Source organism: Oreochromis niloticus, linkage group LG7, assembly GCF_001858045.2.
Source record: "Oreochromis niloticus isolate F11D_XX linkage group LG7, O_niloticus_UMD_NMBU, whole genome shotgun sequence".
Taxonomy (NCBI): Eukaryota; Metazoa; Chordata; class Actinopteri; order Cichliformes; family Cichlidae; genus Oreochromis; species Oreochromis niloticus.
Genome location: NC_031972.2, coordinates 30555470 through 30578594, shown reverse-complemented (window position 1 = coordinate 30578594; position 23125 = coordinate 30555470). Strand labels below are relative to the sequence as shown.

The 23125-nt window shown below is 40.3% G+C and overlaps 1 protein-coding gene across 6 annotated transcripts in view; it reads left to right on the top strand.

Moving 5' to 3' along the window:
• whrna (whirlin a) overlaps nucleotides 1-23125 on the top strand; it is a 186401-nt gene that overhangs the window by 123365 nt on the left and 39911 nt on the right. For all 6 annotated transcript variants that reach the window (XR_002059577.2, XM_019354423.2, XM_019354421.2 and 3 more), the window contains exons 4-5: nucleotides 9748-9956; nucleotides 16699-16735. Coding sequence is in view for 5 of the 6 variants with exons in the window: in XM_019354423.2 (XP_019209968.1) it covers nucleotides 9748-9956; nucleotides 16699-16735 (246 nt within the window). In the remaining variant the exon portion in view is untranslated. The remainder of the gene's footprint in view (nucleotides 1-9747; nucleotides 9957-16698; nucleotides 16736-23125) is intronic.

Below are 23125 nucleotides of genomic sequence, written 5' to 3'. Positions count from 1 at the left end.
CAAGGAGATATTCCCCACATCATTCCTCCACCAGCAGCAGGCTGAACCGCTGATACAAGGCAGAGTGAGTCCATGCTTTCATACTGTTTATGGCAAATTCTGACCCTACCAGAATGACACAGCAGACTCATCAGACCAGGCAACAATTCATCTTCTGTTGACTAATTTTGGCGAGCCCATGTTAATTGCACCCTCAGTCTTCTTCATGGTGTGATATGTTGAGCATTCAGAGATGCTCTTCTACATACCTTGGTTGTTATGACTGGTTGTTTGAGTTACTGTATAGCATGTATATACGTATGTATGTACTGTTTCAGCTTGAAGCAGTGCTGCCATGCTCCTCTGACCTCTGACATCAATAATGCATTTTTGCTTGGAGAGCTGCTGCTCACTGGATATTTTCTCTTTTTCAGACCATTCTCTGTAAACCCTAGAGTGGTTATGTGGGAAAATTCCAGCAGATCAGCGGTTTCTGAAATACTCAGATCAGACTGTCTGACACCAACGACCATTCTGCATACAAAGTCTTTTAAATCACCTTTCTTCCCCATCTGATGCTAACTTTGCTTCAACAAATCACCTTGATCATGTTTACATGCCTAAATGCATTGAGTAGCTGCCACATGATTGGTTGATTAGATACTGGTATTAATGAGTAATTGAACAGACTTCTAATTAAGTATTAATGTAATCATAACACTAGTTCACTGATTGATTAAGCGACCACCTGTTACTAGCATAAACCCTATAAAAAACATGGATGTGGTCAAAGTGTAACCACAACAGTCCTTTCACTGTCGTCATATTGATATTTCAAAACACAGCATATCAAGTGAGTAGCAGTACTGTGTGCTTATCCTCCCTTTTCACTCCTAATTTCCATGATGTTGTGTTCAGTAAGACCTGCACCCAGTGATTAAGCCCACAGTCTCATTGAGAACAGTTTATTGAAGTTAGTAAAAAGGTAGTCGAAGGAAATTTTTCAATGCAGAGGCCTAAACCGGATGTATATTTGCAACCAGTTGAGCATTAACAAGGATACAGTTTTAGTGCTTCTTCTTTAGGGTGACTGTCAGGTTTATATTACTGGATTGTCATTTGTGCTTAGAAGTATTTACTCATATATGCTTAGAGTTTTATAATCCATTGCATAATGATAGAGGTTTGATCCGTAGTAGTCTGTAAAGACTCTGTGCCTTCCAGAGTGTTCTGGCATGCACACACAGATCCTGGGGTCATGAGAGAAGTCGTACCTTCTTTTATTGTTTTATGGTATAGCAAACACAAGTATATCTGTTTTAGTATAAGTGCCTTTTGTTTAGATGAACTGCTGGACTTCCAGGCCAGCAGGTTTAGGGAAGTCGTTTATGGGGTCACATCTTGACCCCCCCACACACACACACATACCTACACATACACACAGACGGTACTCTCTGGTTACATGTATTTCTGTGTAAGACGTCATATGTTAATGAACTTATGCATATTCATGTAACCTCAAAAAAGAGCAGTGTTACGCGGGGGCAGACGAGAGCGACTGAGGTCAAGCGAAGGAACGGTGCTCGTCCAGTTCTCTCCCTCGTGCACGAGTAGCACAAAGAGCTCTGGTGACTTGCGTCTTGCTTTTGCTGTTGTAGTAGAATTGTCTCGCTCCAGCGAGGGGTGGTGCTAGACAAACCCATCAGTGACTTTTTATTTGAAGAGGCCAAAAGTACACTTCCATCGACGGCCTCTTCATTTTGATCCAGAAAATGAACAGTCGTATGTAGGTTGTTAAAAGAGACTGGCATGTTGGTCCTACACAGAGCCTGGCATGGTACATAATTCCCCTCTAAATGTAATACTGAAGGAAGGGAACATCCAGTTCTTTTGACCACAAGTCCTCTATGTCTCTGTTCCTTCCATTATGTCCCCCCTGGCTAAGAGACATACATTGAAAACTTTTCTGTCACTTAGGCTCAGTTACTTTATGCTCCACTTTTGCAGTTGTACAATCATGAATGTGCCACCAAATGATCCATCAAACACACAAAAACACTCATGAGATGTAATGTTGAGGGTCCATTAGCAGAAATGAACAAAATGTTAAAAATAATGAAAACTGTCCACAGCAGTCACTCTTTGTGCTTCCTGGGCTCTTTTTTTTTTATTTTCAGTGGCGGGGTTAGTTTAGCACTTCTCCCCTTTCGTGGTGAACATGCTCACTTTCCTGTTTAAGTCAACTTTTCCGAAAATCAGCATTCTCCCTATGCATAGCCTCAACATCGTCAGGCTATACAGTGCTGGTTTTTTGGTGGACTGAATACAAGATTGTCTGCATTGGGTGCATAATACCCAGAATAATTCTCTCTGCAAAGACAAATACCTACACAAACAGATACAAATACAATGCCATGAATTCTACTTAAGCATTAACTGATATATAACTACTCCAAACCATATTTAGTATGGTTAATAGTGCTAAAGCTGTTAGCCACACTATCAGTGTTTTCTTACTTTTACTCTAGTTTGTTAATACAAATTCCCATTGAGGAAATTCGTAGCTTTTGACCCACCTTCTCATTACAGGAGATTGTGTCGCTGCAGCAGTCTTCATGTTAGTGGGCTGAATGGAGATGCAGGAGAAAGTGTTGACGATTTTAGTCAGAACTTTCCAGAGATTTGAGAGACAAGTAGTGTGTACAGCTTCTTCTGTGCAGGCTGGCTCACTTTTCTAAACTACACCTCACAAACTCCCCTACTTTTACTTCACAGCTCAATGAGCTCAATTAGGCTCTATGCAGACTACCCTCCGATGCTATTTTCATACACTGCACTGAAATACATCACTTTAGCACAGTGAGACCATAATACTTCCCAAGCATATATCTTTTAATTTATTTTTAATTCATTTTCTTAAATGCACTGGAAAGCCAGAGGGAAAAAAAGTATAAAGCTTGTTTTTTAGGTTAGTTTGATGTTACTGTACCTGCTAGTTCCTCTGCAAAAGTTGCATTTATACAAAACCCCTAAGCTTTGTTTGAGCCCCTGAGGTATAAAACCCTGCCCTCACCACAGAAATGAACAGTTTTGGGTTTGTTTGTTTTTTTCCCCCAACAAGTTCAGGTGATAATGAACGTGTTCTCTCTAAGACTCCAAATAAGCCGTGACAGTGTCGCAGTGATTCAACATACACAAAACCCTGTTGAGTCATGATATGTCATTCACATCTTCTAACATCCTGCGTGCAAACTTGCATACATCATCATACAACTTTGATCAAAAACATTTAGAGCTTTTTTTTTAGCATCTTTTGTAAGCTTTGAATCTTAGACAAGAGCCCAAAATCTCTAGCTGTTCTATGGCATTTACATCCACACTTTGACCGAGCCTTTTAAGGACATTTACAGACTTATCATGAGAACACTCCAGTGTTGTCTTGTCTACATTCTTTATCTGAAAGGTAATCTTTCGAGGATGTGTTCGCTCCAGAGCATGTTTTGTTCAATAACCTTTTTTTAATATTTCTTCCATAGATTCTCGGATTTTCTCAGATATATACACTGAAGAACATAATGTTATTGTATGCAGTAGGAAGAAACTGAACACAATGGTACCGAGCAACAACAAGGTTTTGGCAGATTTAAAAGCAAAATTAAATAGCTGGTGCTGGCGTCATCTTCAATGCTATCCTGTTTTTACTACCTGAAAAAAGTTTGATGGGTGATCTGTGAGAGCTCTTTCACACAGAAATTGGTTGCTTATTAGCCAGGAGAAAGCAAAGGGCACTTGTGAGATGGTCCTCAGTGAAAATGAGTGAATGGAGCTAACGGCTACAATTTTTATGCCATTTTTTTTCAAGCCTACAGATAAATACATTGATAACACCACTAGAATTTTTTAAAGGATAAAATAAAATAAGCAAATCTCATTTAATTTATCTTACAGGGAAGCTGACTTGTATGTTTAAGCTAAGGCTCCAGTCATTCTGGCTGTCTTTTAAGAACCATACTTGATAGTGTGAGGCACTTATGCACTCAAAACAGTTTAAGTGTGGAATTATGCACGCATTAATGCCTGCTCTCAGACATGTATTTCCAGATAGACTCATCAAAGCCAAATTAAGAAAAAAAAGTAAAAATCAGATTTGAGTCTTTAACTTTTAATAAATTTCCAAACTTTTCTAAAAACCTGTGTTTGGTTTGTGAGAAAGTTAACTTGAACACAACAGAGTATGGAGACTGCTGTTTTCTGGAGACAATAATATTCTTATATTTTTGTACAGGCACACTAAAGTCAGAATGGTGACAAGAGTTTTATGTCTTTGCTCGTTTTTAAATGTCTTCTACAGACGTGTGCGGTTAAGCCGTGTGAAATCCAAGTAAAACAAAGATGAATCGGGCTGAGTTCAGAGTAAACTGAGCTGCGCTGTTCTCAAACGCTTTAAGAACTCCAGCTAGATTCCTTTTAGTGGCTTTTTGTAAAGCAAACAGCTGGAACAAACAGCTTGTAATCTGTGTTAAAATCTGTCTTGTGTCCCTGAGGCTTCAGCTCAGTCTGACAGCTCAAATAAAAAGTGTTTGCAGTGGCATCAGCTCTTACTGCAGTGGTGCTTGTTAGCTTTCTTGATTGATTGCTTTTGCATACCTACGTGTGTCATTTCTATTAGCAAATTTAAATGACCTCACTAAAAATGATTAAACATAGTACTGCAGAAGCTTACAGAGGCAGAGCTTTTTTTGTGCTTAGACATGGACCTGTAGAGGTGTTACTGTGCATTAGTATTGCAGATATGCAGTTGGGTGAACTCGGGTTGTTGGAAAATACGCAAGAAACTGAAACATTGTAGATTCTGAATGTTTTTTAGTCTGCGGTCTGCATTGGTCGATGCTCCAGCAGAATATTAAAAGGATTGTGAGGATTGGTTGGCTGACCAGAATAAAATTTGAATGGAAAAAAAAGGTAGAAAGTGACATTTGGAGACTTTAAAAATGCTAAACGCTACATAAAGTCTAAATGCTAGAAAAAAGTAATTAAAAAGACAAGTGGCAGTGTCAGGGGGGAGTGGTGTGCTCATCCTCTGTGACTAATTTATAACATACTTGTGATGACAGTTATATTTAATAGAGTCACTATAAGGCACAGAGATGACCAAACCACCAGAATTAATTTGTTCCTGTACACTTAGGAGACAAAGTATTATTTAATTTCCTGACCTGCTATTTTCTACAGATGTTGGGTGATATGTTAAAAGTTTCCAAGCACCCACTTTCAGTTTGGCCGATTGTCAGTATATTAATAGAAGGTCATTTAGTTCACCAATCACACACACAGTCAATGGTTGCAAAAAAATATGGAATTGCTTTTGTTGGTGAGTCAAGGAATCTTAATGTAACAGATAAAGATAAAGAATGTCTTGAAGCCATAAACTGTAGTTAAAGGATCGATGTAGCCACAGTGATGTCCCCCATTAGTTTTATTTGTTTGGTATTTCCATTAAAAATAAAAATGGCATTGCAAGGCGATCAAAGACTCCGGGATTGTAGTGAGTCACCTCAAGGAGCTCGGTTTCACAGTCAACCTGGAAAAGAGCCACTTGGAACCCGCACAGTATACAGAGTATCTGGGGCTCAGAATAGACTCCACCTCTTATCGTGTCGTACTTTCACAGTGGAGGATCGCATCCTTTACTCACTGTCTTTCCCGCTTTCAGCTGGGGAAAGTCGTGCGGTTCCGACTCTGTCTCCGCCTCCTCGGCCTCATGGCCTCGGTAATATCGGTGGTACATATGGGGCTGCTTATGATGAGAGATTTTCAGCGGTGGGTCGCTTCTCTGCGGCTGTGCCCTCGCCGACATCTCAGTTGTGGTGTAAAAATAACACAGTCGTGTATCGCGGCTCTGCGGCCTTGGAGGAGCCTGACAGCTCTTGCTGCCGGGGTACCTCTCGGGGCAGTATCATCCAGGGTGACACTGACCACAGATGCATCCCTGTCAGGTTGGGGTGCAACTATTATGGGCAGAGCAGTGAATGGCGTTTGGTCGCAGACTGGCTCTGAATCACATAAATGTGCTGGAGCTCCGTGCAGTGCTCCTAGCCTTACGGCATTTTCTGCCATATCTCCAGTGACAACATGTTTTAGTGAAAACTATTTGGCATCTATTTGACAGCTATTTCAGCCTGTCACGTGGGGTTTGGTGATAAACCTGCCGGTCAGCACCTTCTTATATGTCGCTTCATGTGGGGGGTGCGTCGAACCACTGGTCTCTTTATGGGATCTGTCAGTCATTTCAGACGCCCTCTCCCACCACCCCTTTGAGCCTATCGGGGGAGTGGGGTTGAAGTTTCTCTCTCTTAAAACCACTCTGCTGTTGGCTCTAACCACAGCCAAGCGAGTTCTTGAATTACAGGCTCTGTCTATTCACCCCCCTTGTCTACATCTGGCCCCGGGACTCACTAAAGTGCATCTGAGGCCTAACCCAGCCTTTGTCCCTAAGGTGTTGGAAACATCATACAGGTGCTCTACAGTAGATCTCCTGGCTTTTCACCCCCCTCCATTCTCCTCAGAGACAGAGCAGAAGCTGAACACTTTGTGCCCCGTGCGGGCCTTGGGGACTTATGTTGACAGAACAGCTGGATTCAGGAAGTCGGATCAGCTGTTTGTTTCCTGGGCCTCCTCTCACAAGGGCAGGCCCTTATCACGCCAGAGGCTAGCTCATTGGATTGTAGAGGCCATAGCTCTGGCTTATAGCTGTGAGGGCTCGCAGGCCCCCCCGGGACGCCGAGCTCACTCTACTCGGGGTGTGGCCACATCCTGGGCTTTGTTCAGAGGTGTATCAGTCCAGGATATTTGTGCGGCAGCAAGCTGGGCTACGCTTCACACGTTTGTCCGGTTTTATCGGCTGGATGTTACACAGTCATCCCAGGCTCAGGCAGTACTGGATTCTGGTGCCTCAGGTTCGACCTGAGATCCTGGGGTAGTACTGGAGCGTAGCTTCGGGAGCTGGCGCAATCTGGGAGTGGGCCATATCTCCCATAGTGAAACAACGAGCGAAGTTAGAAAAAGATCCTTGGGTTACTTAACGTAATCCCTGGTTCTTTGATAACAGAGTGAGGTGTTTCACCAACACTTCCCTCCTTGCTTAGGCACGGAAAGAAATTGCTTGGAATGAGTTAGGAGGGGCTGGTCAGCCGTGTTGGAATGAGGGGGCGGAGCCCTGAGCACAGCTCGATAGGTCTGTTGTAGACAGACGTGGTGTCATTGGAGCTTCTGTAGTTGGTCACGCCGAGGCAGTTCCCATAGTGAAACACCTCACTCTGTTATCAAAGAACCAGGGGTTACGTTAAGTAACCCAACGTTATTAAGGCTGGACCCCCCAGTCTAAACGTTGGTAGTGGAGATGAAGATGGAGGCTTGGATGAAGCCTGAGTCTGCAAGGGAGGATGACAGATGATAGGTGACATTTAAAAAGGTGACTGGCCTGAAGAAGGTGGGCAGAAAGATGACTGGACTAGACTAGTGATGTCAGCTATGAGCTTAACAGCGTGGGAAAATGGAAGTGATGTAAAGCATAGATTGGCTAGCAAACACCTGGGACGCAAACAGATGTGTAATTACAGATCTTGCGTACTGACTTACACATAAGCTTCATTAAAAGCGTCCACATTGCTAATTATAAGTATAACTCCTAATTAATTTGTTTAAAATAAAAGTAAGTTCCTCTGAACTGTGTACTACTTAATATAAACAAGGAAAATATCCATGGATACCAAGCTTTTTAACTGAGCATTTTAATATAGAAATCTGTGGGGATCGACTCTATTTTGGATGCAGCCTCAAGTGGCCATTAAAGGAACTGCAGTTTTTTGCATTTCCATACTGGGGCCCTTGCTTTCTGCTTTTAAGTTAACAAATGGGATACTGTAGCATTCTATTAAATGATCATTGTGCACAACATGTAATGCATGGTCATGAATATCTAGCAACACATGGCTATCATACTGTAGGTCCTAGTTACACAGACCTAGAGACTGGTTGCTGACTGCCTGGCAACCACCAGTCCCTAAGGAAAAATGAGTATTTGCTGACCAGTTGCAACTGGTTGCTGGAGGTTGCTGGCAGTCACTGTGAAAATGATTGCTAAGCCTCATTCATGCAGGCCTAAAGACTGGCCAGTGACTCCATGGTAATTGCCAGTCATTATGAAGAAATTTTTATTCTCAGCCAGTTGGCAGATGGTTGCTGGAGGTCACTTGCTGTTGCTGCTCAGTGAAACTGGATGCAACTCTAGTGGTCAAAAAACACTCAGTAACTAAGCAGTTGTGAAACAGCAACTAAAGAATTACATATCGAACCTTGCACATTCCAGTGAGTAAAGTCAGTGTCTTCAGTGCACACTGTGGGCAATCAAGGCAAACTGCTAACAAGAAAAGCAATCACAAGGCAGTTGTTGGTGCCAGCACCCTCTTTGCAGACAATTTCACCCAGCAGCTTCCACAAATCGCCCACCAACTGCTTAGGAATATACATTTTTGACTAAGGATCAGAGGTTGTCAGAACGTTGCATACCAGTCTGTAGGCCTGTTTGACTGAGGCCTAACATAAGCTACAACACGGCAAGATCAGCAGTTTGTTAGACACAGGAACTGAGACTTCCCCATTTATTGGTTGTTTTGCAGTACTTCACAACAACCATATGTTTCCAGGTCTTCATTGCAATACATCTAATTTTCAGGGTCTATGCTTGTCCTCCAGTTTAGTAAACCATTGGAAAAAGGATAGAGGAACTGTCTTGTGGTACTATACAGCAACTACACTGTCAGCCTGCCCCAGGGCAGCTGTGGCTACAACTGTATCTTGCCTCCACCAGTGTGTGAATGTGTGTGTGAATGGGTGGATGACTGGATGTGTAAAGCGCTTTGGGGTCCTTAGGCAGGACTAGTAAGGCGCTATACAAATACAGGCCATTTACCATTTTACCATTTACACTAAATGTGAAAAAATAAAACAGAAACATAGAATTGACACCAAGGCAAGATGTCTTTCTCAAATTGCCAACCTTACTTTTAATCTGTTGCTCAAGGACAATATAAGAGGTTGAAATAGACCACTCTTTTGCATTCATGTAGTGGTATTCAAACTGTATATTTTTAAGATAGTATTCATTGCCCATATTCAGTAGCCCTCTGTACATACATATGTAAATATGCAAATGCCATAACTGTAGAAATAAAGGGATGCTGTTTGAGGCAGTCCTGGAGGTTCATCTTTACCCAGCACTGAAATAAAACACACCTCAGAGGGTTAAAGCTACAATATATCAGCTCATTACAGGAGACAGAAGGTACGATCCAAGGTGGTGTTTAGTATGGACATCATTATTCTCCTTCTGCCGCTGCCTCCAGGTTCAGCTCTTTGATAGAAAGTGAAATTACATATGAAAACTTTTTCAATTACATATTGAACACTTCTGGTCCTCAACCTGTCAGTGAGCAGGGAGTTCTTTAATCTTTGTGTAATTATTTCTGTTCGCCGCCCAATCTGAAAGAGCCCCAACTTTTAACAAGAAACCTGTAACCTAATTTTCTAATTCTTATCCATTACACACCTTATACTTCATATACACCTCCAACACCTCCATCCACTATGTTACCTTTCTTTGACCTTTGACCTGTCAACCTGTGCATGTGGCAGTCTCTGCCTGCTCCACCCTCAACGCCTTGCTCAGTCCCCTCCGCCACTCCTGTCTCTTCCCCTCCCCCCACTCAGGTTGGTGACCAGATCTTGGAGGTGAATGGCCGCAGTTTCCTGAGCATCCCGCACGATGAGGCCGTCAGAGTCCTGAAGTCATCACGCCATCTGATGATGACAGTGAAAGACGTAGGCCGCCTGCCACACACCAGGACGGTGGTGGGTGAGACCAAGTGGATCGCCAGCTCACAGATTGCAGAGAGCTCTGCCAATAGCAGCGTGGCAAGGTAAGTCCTGACACAGTCCCAAAATTAAATGATGGTTTTGAAAAAGGTGACTTTCTGATACTGCATGAAATATTAAAGGGCCCTTTTATACTCATTTCCAGATTCCAGCTATTTTTATTCTTGCAATATGGTAAAGTAGATTTACATGAGTCAGCTAAAAAAAAAAAAAAAACCTTATTCATCTTGGGATTTGCAGCCCTTCAGTTCACATACTGTCAAAAACAAGCAATTTTAGCCCTTTTCCGCTTAAAGCTATCCTCCCTATAAGCCGACTTTTTTTTCTGATGGGCTGTCCTTCCCTAGTGATGTCCTCTTTGACCGAATCATCTCTGGAATCCAAACTGGTAAGTCATTCCACAGGAGAGGATCAAGGCTCTACCAGGCATTTTAGAAAATCTAGAAACCTGCAGTGTACTCTGTTGGCATAATATCATCAGAACGAGCCAAAGGGTGGACCCGAGGAGCAGACTCACAAAAAATGACAACAGTGAAAGGATTTTATGTGGAATTAAACAAAAACTTAAAATAATGAATTGCTACCAGTACAGATTTAGCGGGGTGATCTGAAAGAGGGGGAAAACCAGCGTTAGAAATAAAGAAGTGGCTGTAACTAAATGAAACAACAGGAACAAATGGGGAGATGAGATGGCGATAGAGAGCAGACTGGCAGGTGAGCTGGGAAGCCAGGTGGGTTAATGCAGGAAGCTTAAGGTTTGCAAAGTGCAGTTCTTCTCCCGAAGCCAAATATGGTTTTGTGGGTCTAGAGAGAGCCAGATGACTGAAATGTCACAGGAAAACAAGGTTACAACTTGAAGCACAGGGAAAAACAAAAGGGAAAAACAGAACCAGCCCCAACCAGATTAGGTTTAAAACTTTCCTTTTTGATAAAGCTTACAGTTAAGACTGGATCAGGTGACCCAGAAACCTCCTGTAGTTGCAACACTGCAATAGGCCTAGGCTGCTGCAGGCTTCCAATGATGCACCTAGTGTGTCTTCTTCACTCACCTCTTTTCCCTCTCTATATGTTATACACCAGTTTGCATTTAATTAGTAGTTATTATTAAAGTCAGACTCTCTTTTACGGTGTGTCTTTTGTTCTATGTCCCTCCCCTCACCCTCAACCAGTCGCAGCAGATGGTTGCTCCTCCATTAGCGTGGATCTGTCAGGTTTCTTGAGGTTTCTTCCTGTTAAAAGAGAGTTTTTCCTTCACACTGTTGCCAAGTGTTTACACTTTGAATCCTGAACTGAAGGACTTTCATTGAGCTTTTAGAAAAGTCTGAAAAAAAGGAATAACAGTAGTCCAGCCTCGTACCGAAGACATGGCCAAGTTTCTCAGCATCACTGTATCTAGTTTTGTTGGTCCGAGCTGTTTGTTTAGTATACATATTAAACAACATATTCTGGCCAAAAATGACTCTTCATAGTAGTCCTGGAGGCCAGCATGTTTCTGAGATTTTTTCTAGATTTCACTCTTGTTATGACAAAGTTAAACTGAGCCATTACTTCAAGCCAGACACACAGTTAAGCTTAGCCTGGAGTTCCCATGTATCAGCTGATAAAAGCGAATCTCAGCAGAAGAAGCTGCTTAGCTAATACCCTGGCTGATACCCATCTTTGCATTGATATGGCAAATCTCATCGATCCATCCATTTTCTGCTGCTAATCCGGGTTGCAGGGGCCATAGTCTAAGCAGAGATTCCCAGGCCTCTTTCTCCAGCCACCTCCTCCGTATCTTTTGAAGACACTGGGGTGTTCCCAAACCAGCCAGAAAACTTACTGTAATCCTTCCAGCCTTTCTTGGGTGTGCCTTGAGGTGTCCTTCCAGTTGGGTATGTCCCAACACCTCATATAAGAGGCATTCAGGAGGCGTAGCAGTTAGATGCACTAACCACCTCAAAGGGCTCCCTCCTGCAAAGTGGAGGAGTAGCACCCACCCAAATGACCTTACCGTATTTCTAAGGAAGAGCCAGGCTACCCTTTGAAGCTCATTTCCTCTCCTTGTATCTGGAATCTCATTCTTTCAGTCACTATTCACAGCTCATGGTCATACATGACAGTGGGAACGTAGACTGACCGGTAAATCGACAGCTCCTCTTTCAATCTCAGCTTCTTCTTCACCACAGCAGGCTGGTACACTGTCCGCATCACTGCAGACACTGCACCAATGCATCAGTCTCCTGCTCCCTTCCCTTCCTGTGCTGATCTTCCTGACTTTCTATGTATGAAGGGTGGCGAGGTCTCTAAACAGACCAAATATAAATTAATCAACATATAAGTGACCACCTTGTTTTGATTTAAAGAAACCAGTCAAAACATCAACTGAAAAACATACCAGTTTGTGTGTCATTTGTTTCATTGTGCAAAAACCAAAGCATGAAAGCCAACACACCCTGGAGTCCATCCCAGGCTGCCTGATGACGAGGCTCACTGTATTGACAGTCTTTTTGCTTGAGTTATCTGTTCCATATTTATATCCTCTATTAAACATTCAGACATGAGAGTGATATCAATCCTCTTACAATATCTTCTCCTCGGAGTAGACTTACTTTCCACGGTGAGCAGTCATTCAGCTGAAGTGTAGTTCGTGCTGTGAATCAGCGCTAAAGGAGAGTAGTAGCAGGTCTAAGACTGTCACGGATCAATGGCTTAGTGGTTGCTGCTGTGATGCTCCATATTTCGTAATGTGTTTTTAATTGACTAAATGAGGGTTTATTACTTGTTCTCAACACTGCATGCAAAACACTGAATATTTTTCAGGCACATTAATATTTTTTTATTAGCTTCAGAGGTTTACATGATGTACCTGCCCTTTGATGCACATGTCACAGAAGGTTAAGCATTCAGCATTTTAGTGTATTCATTATACACTAGATTTCACCAGGAGATCTGCTATAGAAGATTCAATTTAATGAAAAACGTGATCATAAATAGTGAACTGATAATTATTATGTTTTAGGGTTTTAGTGTTAATACTGGCCTTTGGAAAAACACAGTGTCATTAGATTGATTGGCCTGGGATTCACTAAATCTACCTTAGTGCAGGTACCAAAGACAAACTGAAAAATCTTTAATTAGTTACCTTATCAACACAACAGAAACTTTTAACAAAAAAATACTGCTACTACTATTATTAATACTGCTACTACTATTAATAGTAGTATTAAATCAAAAGAACTTCAGCTAAATGACGCACTGAGTTTCTCATTTCTTGCTACTACTATTAATTAGTGGTGCAGTGGATCACGGTTGATCCGTAATCCGAACCGATCCCACTCCACGGTTCGGGACACACGTGATCCGAAGATTCAAAAAAGAAGAAAAAAAAAAAGTATGTGTATGGTGCGCATGGTCAGTCTGTCAAGCGATAGTTATGGCCAGCGCTAGTGGTTCAAGTGGAAGAGCAGAGGAGTTTGCGGCATTTAAGCAGCCCTTTGCTGCCCAATCCGACCGGGCTAAAGCTAATACAAAAGCTGTTGGGGTGTTTAGCTGCAGACGGGAGGCCGTATTCCCTTGTGCAAAACAAGGGGTTTAAACTGTGATGAGCGTGCTTGAGCCACGCTATGATATCCTGTTGCACATCCACTTCAGTGACAAGATCGTACCCAAGCATGTATGAGCAGGAAAAGTCTAAAGTTATGGCTGAACTGTCCCAGGCATCTCCTGTTGCCCTAACTACAAATGGGTGGACCTCCAGGGCAACAGAAAGCTACGTGACCGTCACCGCTCGTTATATCACATCGGAGTGGTAGATAGAAAGCCCTGTACTGCCCTATATTGCATCTTAATTTTTTTTTATATATAATTGCGTGGAATGAGTCTTGAGTTGAATGTTTTTAATAGGCAAAAAATACTTAAATAAGTAAATGTTAAAATTTTCTCTTTTTTTCCTTTTTTGCTGATCCGAAAATTGATCTGATCCGAACCGTGAGAGTTTTGATCTGTTGCACCACTACAATTAATAATAACAATAGTAAATATTCAAACTATTCTACAGTCAGTGATGAAAATAGACACAAGGAACAAGTTGAAACCTGAGACACCTACAGCTCAGAAAAGAAAGAACATGATGAAGTGCAGAGAAAACATTTTGTTGGTCTCTGATGAATTTTAGCGTCTTTAAGCATCTAATGTATTCAGACATCTGACGTCTGGCGGGACTCCCACCCCCTCCAGTGTGGAGCTCCTCTCTAAATGCCACACCTGAACAACTCATCTGCAGCTCACAACCTGGAATTAATGTGCTCCCCAACAACCAAATTAAAATCTGATGTAAATGCCAGACTGATTTTTCTCATCAACTCCTTAGCACACAACACATCGACCCAACAACCCAGAACTTGAAAGTCCTCTGATTCACCAAGGGCTAAACAAAAATCTGTTTACATTCACAATGAATATCTGCTCATTTTTCCCATCTGAGATGTCTCTTCATGGTTATTATGTTGATTCTTGCAGCTCAACTGTGAGGTAGATGTTTTTACTTTGTGTTCACTGGTTTCTGTACTATATCTTTCTGTGAAACCATTAAGACATAGCTGAAACTACATGTCATTTTGGTTTGACTTAAACAGACTTTTCTCATTTTAATAAATCTACATAAATGCAATGAGTGCATTTACATAATTTTCACACAGTGTCTTAATAACATCAAAAGAAGAAGGTGGAACATGCACCACGAGGCAGGGAAAAATACTAAAAACTCAAATACTAAAGATTTTTTTCCCTTCACTCATCTCTTCAGCATATTGGTTGCATGTATTTCCATAAATTCCATAGGTGAATTTCCATAAAGGTTTTTAATTCAGTTTCACTTTTCTTACATTTTTATGAATATGGATTATGTTTAAACAGGGAAAACAAAACAATTTAGACGTTCAGCTTTGAGGCTGCGTTCATAAACAGGAATCCAGTAAATGTCGATCATTCCATGCATCATTTACCCAATTTTAAAAAATATTACATCAGGGGCAGATAATTAAATTAATAGTTGATAGTGATCATTTTAGCTTGCATGCTTTCCTGATGTATTTGAATTTTTCCTTTCATCACCATAATTTTTATAGTTAAAATGAGATTGATTGTTTTTCCCCCTTTTTGCTGATGCTATAGTAGAAGCTTCTTTTGACTGTTCCCTTTGTCATCACCACAGCAGGAAGCCCCACATGTTTAATTTGGCAGATTTTTACATGAGAATCCCCTTCCTGATGCAACCCCACGAGGAGCTTATCAAACCAGGGATCTGATACTACAGTGCTGATCTGTGTTTCACTTTACATTTAGCTTGGATCCATGATTATTTTTACAGACTGCCAAAAATTGTAGCGTGCTGGGCGGGAACTTTTTTCAACTTCTGAAGTGGCACATGGAGGAAAAGTTTAAGAACCACTGCACATGATGAAATATCATTACAAAGAGAGCAGCCAAAGAGAAAACACAGAAAAAAAACTTAAAGAAGAAAGAATAAATGGCTAAACTGGTCTCAGAAGTCCACTGGTCATATTGAATTGAAATCCCTAAACAAGCAATACACACTGTGTGTCTGTGTGTCACTGAACGGTTGCACTGCGGTGTTTCCAGTTTAATTTTATATTCTTTTTTTTATTCCTGCTCCTGAAGGCAGTGCTGAGTTGTCACGTTTACTTGTGGATTTAGAGCCTTTTACATTGCCGGCACTTCAGAATGTAAAGACTCGAGTCATTTCACTCTAGTAGAGACGTTGTGCTGAGAAAATGACACATGTTTGAAAATCCCTCTTTTCATGTCCTTGAAGAAAGAGTGTGGGTGTTTTTCTTCCCCCCCCCCCCAAAATGCATTTTAGTGTGTGCTTTATATTTACTGGAAAGCTTGGCCTGAAGACAAGCACGTCTTTACATTTCCTAGTGAAATGCCTTACTGCACAGCTGTTTCTGCCACATCTCTAAGCCATGACAAAGACTTCAAATCTCCAGTAGTGTGCATTTATCAGCCTGTGATAACTGAAAGATATTTTCAAAATTATATTAAAAAAAAGTGGCCTTTCAAGATATCAAATCCTGCTTTCAGTTCAAAGCTCCAAATATATTTGTATTTGAGGGAGGAAAGTACTTGAGCTGGAGAAACTGAGTTGCTATTAACTGTTTAGACAGGCTCAAAGTTTGCTCCTTTAATGCACAAGAGCCCATTATGAGGATCTCTTGTATGTGCACTCATCGTACTTGAACATCAGTATTGCTTGCCACTTTAGCTTTGCTCTCACATCTATTTATTCCTATCAGTAATACTGTCAAAAGGTATTTTCAGTCTGGAAAATTGGATCAAATTTGGGTCATAAAGGAAATAAAAAAGCGGCTAATACACGTTTATCTCTCACTACATTAACCATTCTTTGATATTTGGCCATGTCACTCATCATAGCTCGCTTTACACAGTTTGTTTTCATTCCTGCAGAAGTAGTCCGATGTTTAGGTTAATGTGTCACCGTCAGAAGTCAGAACTGTGAGGACATATTTAGGACATCTATAGGATCTGACCAAACATTTGTGTGTTAATGTAATGTTTGTTAGTGTATCTATAGATAATACATAGGCGTACTTTAGAAATATGTGGTGGAGGTGCTGCATTAATTGGCTGACTATTAATGCCTCATATTTGTCAGTTAAAGAATAAATATTTCTGCAAGGAAGGACAAGTGCATTTGTTTAATTTTTGCATGCTCACTAAGACTCAGTGATTTGTTTCTTCTCTTTGTTTGTTTCTCTGCAGCTTTTCTGTGGACCAAGGAGCTTCTGCATCAGGAAAGGTAAGACAAGTAATTTGCTCTTTCTATATTATAGTATTTCATAGGTGGTATAATTTATTTCTGTGGCTGTCCTCGTGGAATTATATGGAAGAAGTCATGCATTTCTCTTAAACCTAACCTGTTTTTAATGCCTAAACCAAACCAGTAATGGAAAATTAGATGAAGAAATAAATGAATAAAATTGGGTGAAAACCAAGCAAATCCACAAACACAGAGGTCCCAAAACAGCACAAATTACAACCTCCTTACTATAGTCCTGGACTCTTGTAAAGTTTTGTGGAGTTTGGGCTTTTATTTTGATATTCGTATTTATTTGATTTATTAGTTTTGTTTCATTCTTGTATTTCTGATGTTAGGTTTTTGTAAATGTGTCCAATGTTTCTCTTGTCTTTGTCTCCATCTGGTTTGTCTGTGTCATACTTTGTTTCTACTTCCTGTTTAATTTTAGACCTCAGTCACACAGGCCTACAGGCCAGTTGGCGAGTCCTTGGCAACCTCTGGTAGCTAGGAAAAAATTTGGATTCCCTAACTGGATGTAGAGTGATTGCTGGAGGCTGCTGGTTGTTGCCAGGTGAAACTGGTCACAAAGAGGCTGCTATACCAAAAGTCTACTTTTGATTGCTTTACTTGCCAGGACATTTCTGTGTTTGCCTGCAGTTTGCATGAAAACATGGTTTGTCTGCAAACACTGGCCATTTACTCACAATTAAAAGCTACGAGAAATGGAAAACATTTGCTGTCAAAGTTACAGATGTGCCTTTTGAATTGTGTTTGTTGGGGTGGTAAGGCACAACTTTTACTTTGCAGGAGAACATTTTACATTATGGTTTGTTTTGCAATTTTTTACACTTTCACTATAACTTATATCAAGTTATATCAAGATCAAGTAGTTTGCAGATCCAAAGGAATCACAAGGACATTTTTGGTGGAGCATCATATAACGCCTTGCAACCAGTTATCACACACCTCCAGCAACAACTTACTAACCACCTGAAGAATACACATTTTTCTCTTGCAGGTTGCTAACCTGTGTAACTAAGGCCTTAGTACTTACATTTCCATGTGTTGTTACCTATCCCTGTACTTTCTCACTTTATCCTATCCCAATTCCTTGAATGTCTGTGCCTGTCTCTGTTTTCCCTCCTGTGTGATTGTTGGCCCCAGTCTCATTTCTTTCACGTGTGTTGAGTCTGTCCTGTGTGAATGTATACGCACAGTCTTGCCTCTCTTCTTGTCTGCTGCCCTCCGTTTGTGTTTTTTTTAATTCTCTAATCAGCAACCAAATGCTCGCTTTATTGATTAGTTACCACCTACCTCCGCTTCTTGCATTTAGATCTTGTCTTCACCAATTTGTGGCACTCCTTGTTGACAAACATGACTTATAACATCACCACCCATCGAACCCCTTGATAGAGACTCTAAAGAGGACTTTTATCTTGCTGCAGCAAATACGGGTACAGTACTGATGCCAAAAGGTGGAGACACAGGTGGCAATTGAGAAAAGAGCATAATATTACACCCTGCAATGAAAAGCGTATACGCAGACTGATACTGATGTATCTATTTTAGGCAAATATCGAGCTATAATATCATACCATACCATAGTATATTATTCAGATTCTGTTATTGGTTGTGAATGAATAAGTTATGCCTGTAAATTCTCACCTTTAGTCTCTTAGATACATATTTTAATTGTAGTTTAAAGGTAATAGTTTACAATAAATCGACCCAAGCACTGATAAAGCAATAACAATGATTACTACAGTATATAGTTCATTAATGAACTACATTTGCATTCAGTCAGCAAACAAAAAAGATGCAGATCACATTTTTCTGTGATAGGTAGTTTTCTGAATCTATTCTTCACTGTTGACTCTGACTTTGCAGACAGCTGCATTTGTCGTTCCATCAGTCCATTGGGAAAACAAAAAAAGAAGCTACTTGCTGTTGTTGAGCCTGTCCTGATTTGTCCTGCTAAGGTCATGTTGCTTGCTAATAACCTTTGTAAGACTTTGTGCTATTCAGTTTTAAAGGCTAACTCCATCATTAAAAGTCTCACCAGTCATGGGACATTACACTGACAATTAATTTGGAAATGTGTGAATAAGAAGAGGCAATAAGTCTAGATGTGCTGCAGAGCTGGTGTTGAAAACTTTCAGATACTTTGATTGGTCTTGTCAGGAGCTGGGGAGACACTACTGCAGTCATTTTAAATTAAGTATATATTTTGGGCATATTTTAGATTTTGTGCACGTACAGTTCAGATTTGGGCTAATAAGGCCACTTGGGGATTTTACGTAATACATTGTTTACAAAGATCCATGTTTAAGTCTTACACTCACATGTTAATACAATTTACTCACTATTAAAACATTAAATCAACCCAGATAATGTGTTAAACCCTACCCATTAAATTTTCATTCACTCACCATGAAATGCACTCATGCTGTCCTTATTGCTGACTTTGACTGTGACATTGCAAAGCAAGAGAAAGTGTGCTGGACGTACACTAGAAATAAGAGGAAAGCTGGAAGAGACAGCAGCTGACTGCAGAGAAAGATGGTGAGAGGGAAAGCTCACTTTTCATTATGGAAGCTCTGATGGACAGTCTCCTGACAGAGCAGGGAAGCCATGAAGCTCCTGTGTAAGAAAGAGCCAAGGCAGGGAAGATAGAGGCAAGGGGCATTTTGAGAATAAAAGAAACACATTTACTCCAGACATGATCCCAAAAGTAATTTATAGACTTTGTTTTGCACAGCAAGGTCTTCTGTGTATTGTGTCAGAGTTTCCATTTTGGAAAGAAAGCTAACTTGTGCCATGCAAACTAAAGGGTTGTGCTCACTGATCAGGAGCTCAGAGATAAAAGGTTAAATATGCAGGTATGATTATGCATAGAAATAACGTTGCAGTAATCCCGCTGTATGCAAATGACTATAATCTGCCTAAATAGCAAAATTGGTTTGACTGTCAGTGATATCATCTCTGTGGTTTAATCCTTGATTATCTTAAATGTACAGCACCTTGGTCAACAGTTTTAGTTTTAAATGTGCTATATAAATAAATTCGACTTTACATACTGTTTGGTCCACGTGTATATAAATAAATTAAACAAGCAGTAAAAAGTAAATAAATAAACCCTATCTCAATTTTAAATTGATTTGCATTAAATGGATTTTCTCAAAGATGAAAGTATTTTAAAATGTTTGAACATTGAAGCTGCTCTGTGTCACATCTGACCTGTATCTATTGCAAAGGTTTTTCAGGTCCACCAGCATTGATCAGATCAAGAGAAATTATGGTTTAAGGGAATCTTGAAACTGTACGTGGCATGCTTGTTTGTATTTTTTATGGGAACGTGGTGACAGAGTTCAAGGAGGACCTTGACACTGTCATGAGAATCTGTCCGTGCTCCCAACACAATTGCCTAGCTTCCCGCAGAGCATCTGCTCTTCTTTAAAGGATCACGAAGGGGACCGCAAAACAGTGACACAGTAAAAAAACATAAATGGCCCTTCATAAATGGCACCTCTGCTTTTTTGAAACCCATTTTTCCAGTGGCTTGTGCCACGCATGAACAGTTTCCTGCCATGTTGAGCTAAGAGCAGCACACCGTCCAGGGAGCACTCATGAATGCAACAACCGTGTTGTGATGTACATTTGTGTGACCAGTAGTAACAAAGAATGACAGGGAGTGAGCACATAGACTAAGTATAAAGATCAAAAAAATGAGAGCAGAGCTAGAGCGCAGTGGGCAGCACAGCTCAAATTTTGGGCCATTTGCTGAATTTAGCAGTCAGCAGCACCTCACATCGCGTTCTGTGGTGGTGCCTGTGGGTGTGAATGTGACTGTGAATGTTTGTCTGTCTTTCATTGTTATCCCTCTGCCCAGGGTGACCCCGCCCGCCTGCTCTGTGGCAGCTGGGACAGGCTCCAGCCACACCCCCAGATGATCCAGTTTCACTTTCAATAAAATATAATATAATCATTAGGGTTACATAATTATACTCAAACAGTACATAGTAGAAGTTGTTTTTTCAAAGAATACATGTTCCAAAATAATAACAATAAAAAAACCATTCTCCCTACTCTGTTTCATTGATTAAAGATTAATCATCAGTTTAGTAATATCAGGTAGGCTATTTATAGATTTCTAAATAGATCTGTATTCTTCACATGAGCATCATGTCTTTATTTATTTATTTGCCTGATTTATTGATTATCATACACACTTTTACCAGTGTTTTACTTCCCCCACCTTTGTAAATTAGAGAAGAGTAACTGATGTTTCTCTACCAGTAACTTTATTAATATTATCGCACATCATTAGTTGTCGGAGTAAAAGCATTGCCATTTCAGCGCCATACATTTCTACAATTATTGTCATGTGGATTCTACCCCTGCGTTTCAAGCTCTGTGTGTTAGTCATGTGTGAAAAGCCATTCTGGCTCTTTCAGCGGACTCCACTGTTCAGCCAGGAGAATTTATGACCACTTAGTTTCTTTCATCTTCTCCAAGAATTTACAGGACACTTGCCATCCTATCCACTCTGCTATCCAGCGTCTGCAGAGAAATATTGGCATCTGATGAAAAACTCCCAGAATTGGTTGCATACATGAACTATGGAGGTGGGACTGTGACTCAACTAGATGACACCATTAACGTGCTAAACATAATGTTGCAGTCATTGCTGGAATTACGGTTTCCCTGCACAAAAATCATAAGTACTTTTTAACTGCTTCTTGAGAACTTCATGTATTTCGCCAAACGCATTTCTGTTGAAAAACACCTTTTAGGTTTTTTGTTTGGCTTTTCAGATTCATTTTGCAGTTCACTGTAAATTCTCAGGGTGGATTTGAGCTTTTGATGTTGCAGTTTTATGACTGGTGTCATTGCGAATTTAACTGGCAGAACACCTGTGCTTTTTACAAGTTATCACATCTCCTCACTCGGTGCCTATGCATCAATGCCAAGAACAAATACTACAAGAGGAAACACTTGATGGAAAAATGTGTTTAAAACATTTCTGTCAAGGTGCTCAAATGTGCAGACAATGATAAAGCAGTAGACTTCATCAATCACTAGCACGGGTTTAAAAGCTTATAAGTATAATCCCAGTTCCAAAAAACAAGTTATGTAAACTGTAAATAAAAACAGAATGCTATGATTTCCAAATTTCAAAAGCCCATATTTTATCTCCAATAGGACATAGAAAAAATGTGAACTATTTACACTGAGACATTTTAATATGTCTTGAAAAATATGACCTCATTTTGAATTTGATGTCAGCTAAATGTCTCAAAAATATTGAGACAGGACATAAAAGTTTAAAAAAAAGTGGTACTAAAAGGAAATGGGTGGAGGAACATTTTGCAACTAATTAAGGTAACTAAACAACATAGCTGTGTGTAAAAAAGCATCTTAGAGAGGCTAAATTTCTCAGAATTAAAGATGAACAGAGGTTCACCAGTGGATTAACACTGCATCTACAAATTGTTCCTCAACACTAAAAAACTCATCATCTACAGTACATAATGCTATCTAAAGGTTCCACGAATTTGGAGAAATCTCTGTACGCAAGGGACATTATTGGTTGCCTGTGATTTGGGTCTTAAGGCAACACTGAAATAAAAACAGCTGTGATTCTGTCATGGAAATCACTGCATGGGCTCAGAACACTTCCAGAAGCTGCTGTCTGTGAACACAGCTCACTGTGCCATCCACAAATGCAGGTTAAAACCATATGTGAACATGAACATGAGAAACACCACTATCTTCAGGGGGCAAAGCTTGTCAGTTCTTTATTTCAGCAAGGCCTTCCCTAGCTGAAAGTACATGTATTATAACAGTATGGCTTCAAAGTAGAAGAGTCCAGATGCTGTACTGGCGCGGACTCTACACTCCAGACTTTTCCTGCATTAAACAGTTTGTGCATCATGAAATTAAAAATAAGTTCCCCGTCATTTATAAGATGTTGTTAAAAGAAGAACAGATGGTAAACATGTACCTGTCCTAAGTCTGTGTTGTGAATAAAATATGGGTCTATGAGATTTGCAAATCATTGCATTCTTCTTTTATTTACATTTTAAATATCAACCCTACTTTTTTGGAAGAGAATCATAGATTTTTCTGTACTTTTACCTGCTTTAACCTGTTCCTCACTAATATAGCCTAATCTTGATCCAGTCCATATTTGTAAAAAACAATTAATAATAGTAATTTCATTCAATTAAAAGTTAGTAATAATTGGGATCATTTTAAGGTAATTTTTGAAGCAAAGACGGACTTATACAAATACAAAGCCCAAAGTTTTGTATTTTCATCTGTTATTGATTGAATTTGTTTGGTTGTCAGGTACAAATTTAAAACAGTGCCCTCTTGCTTATGACGTCG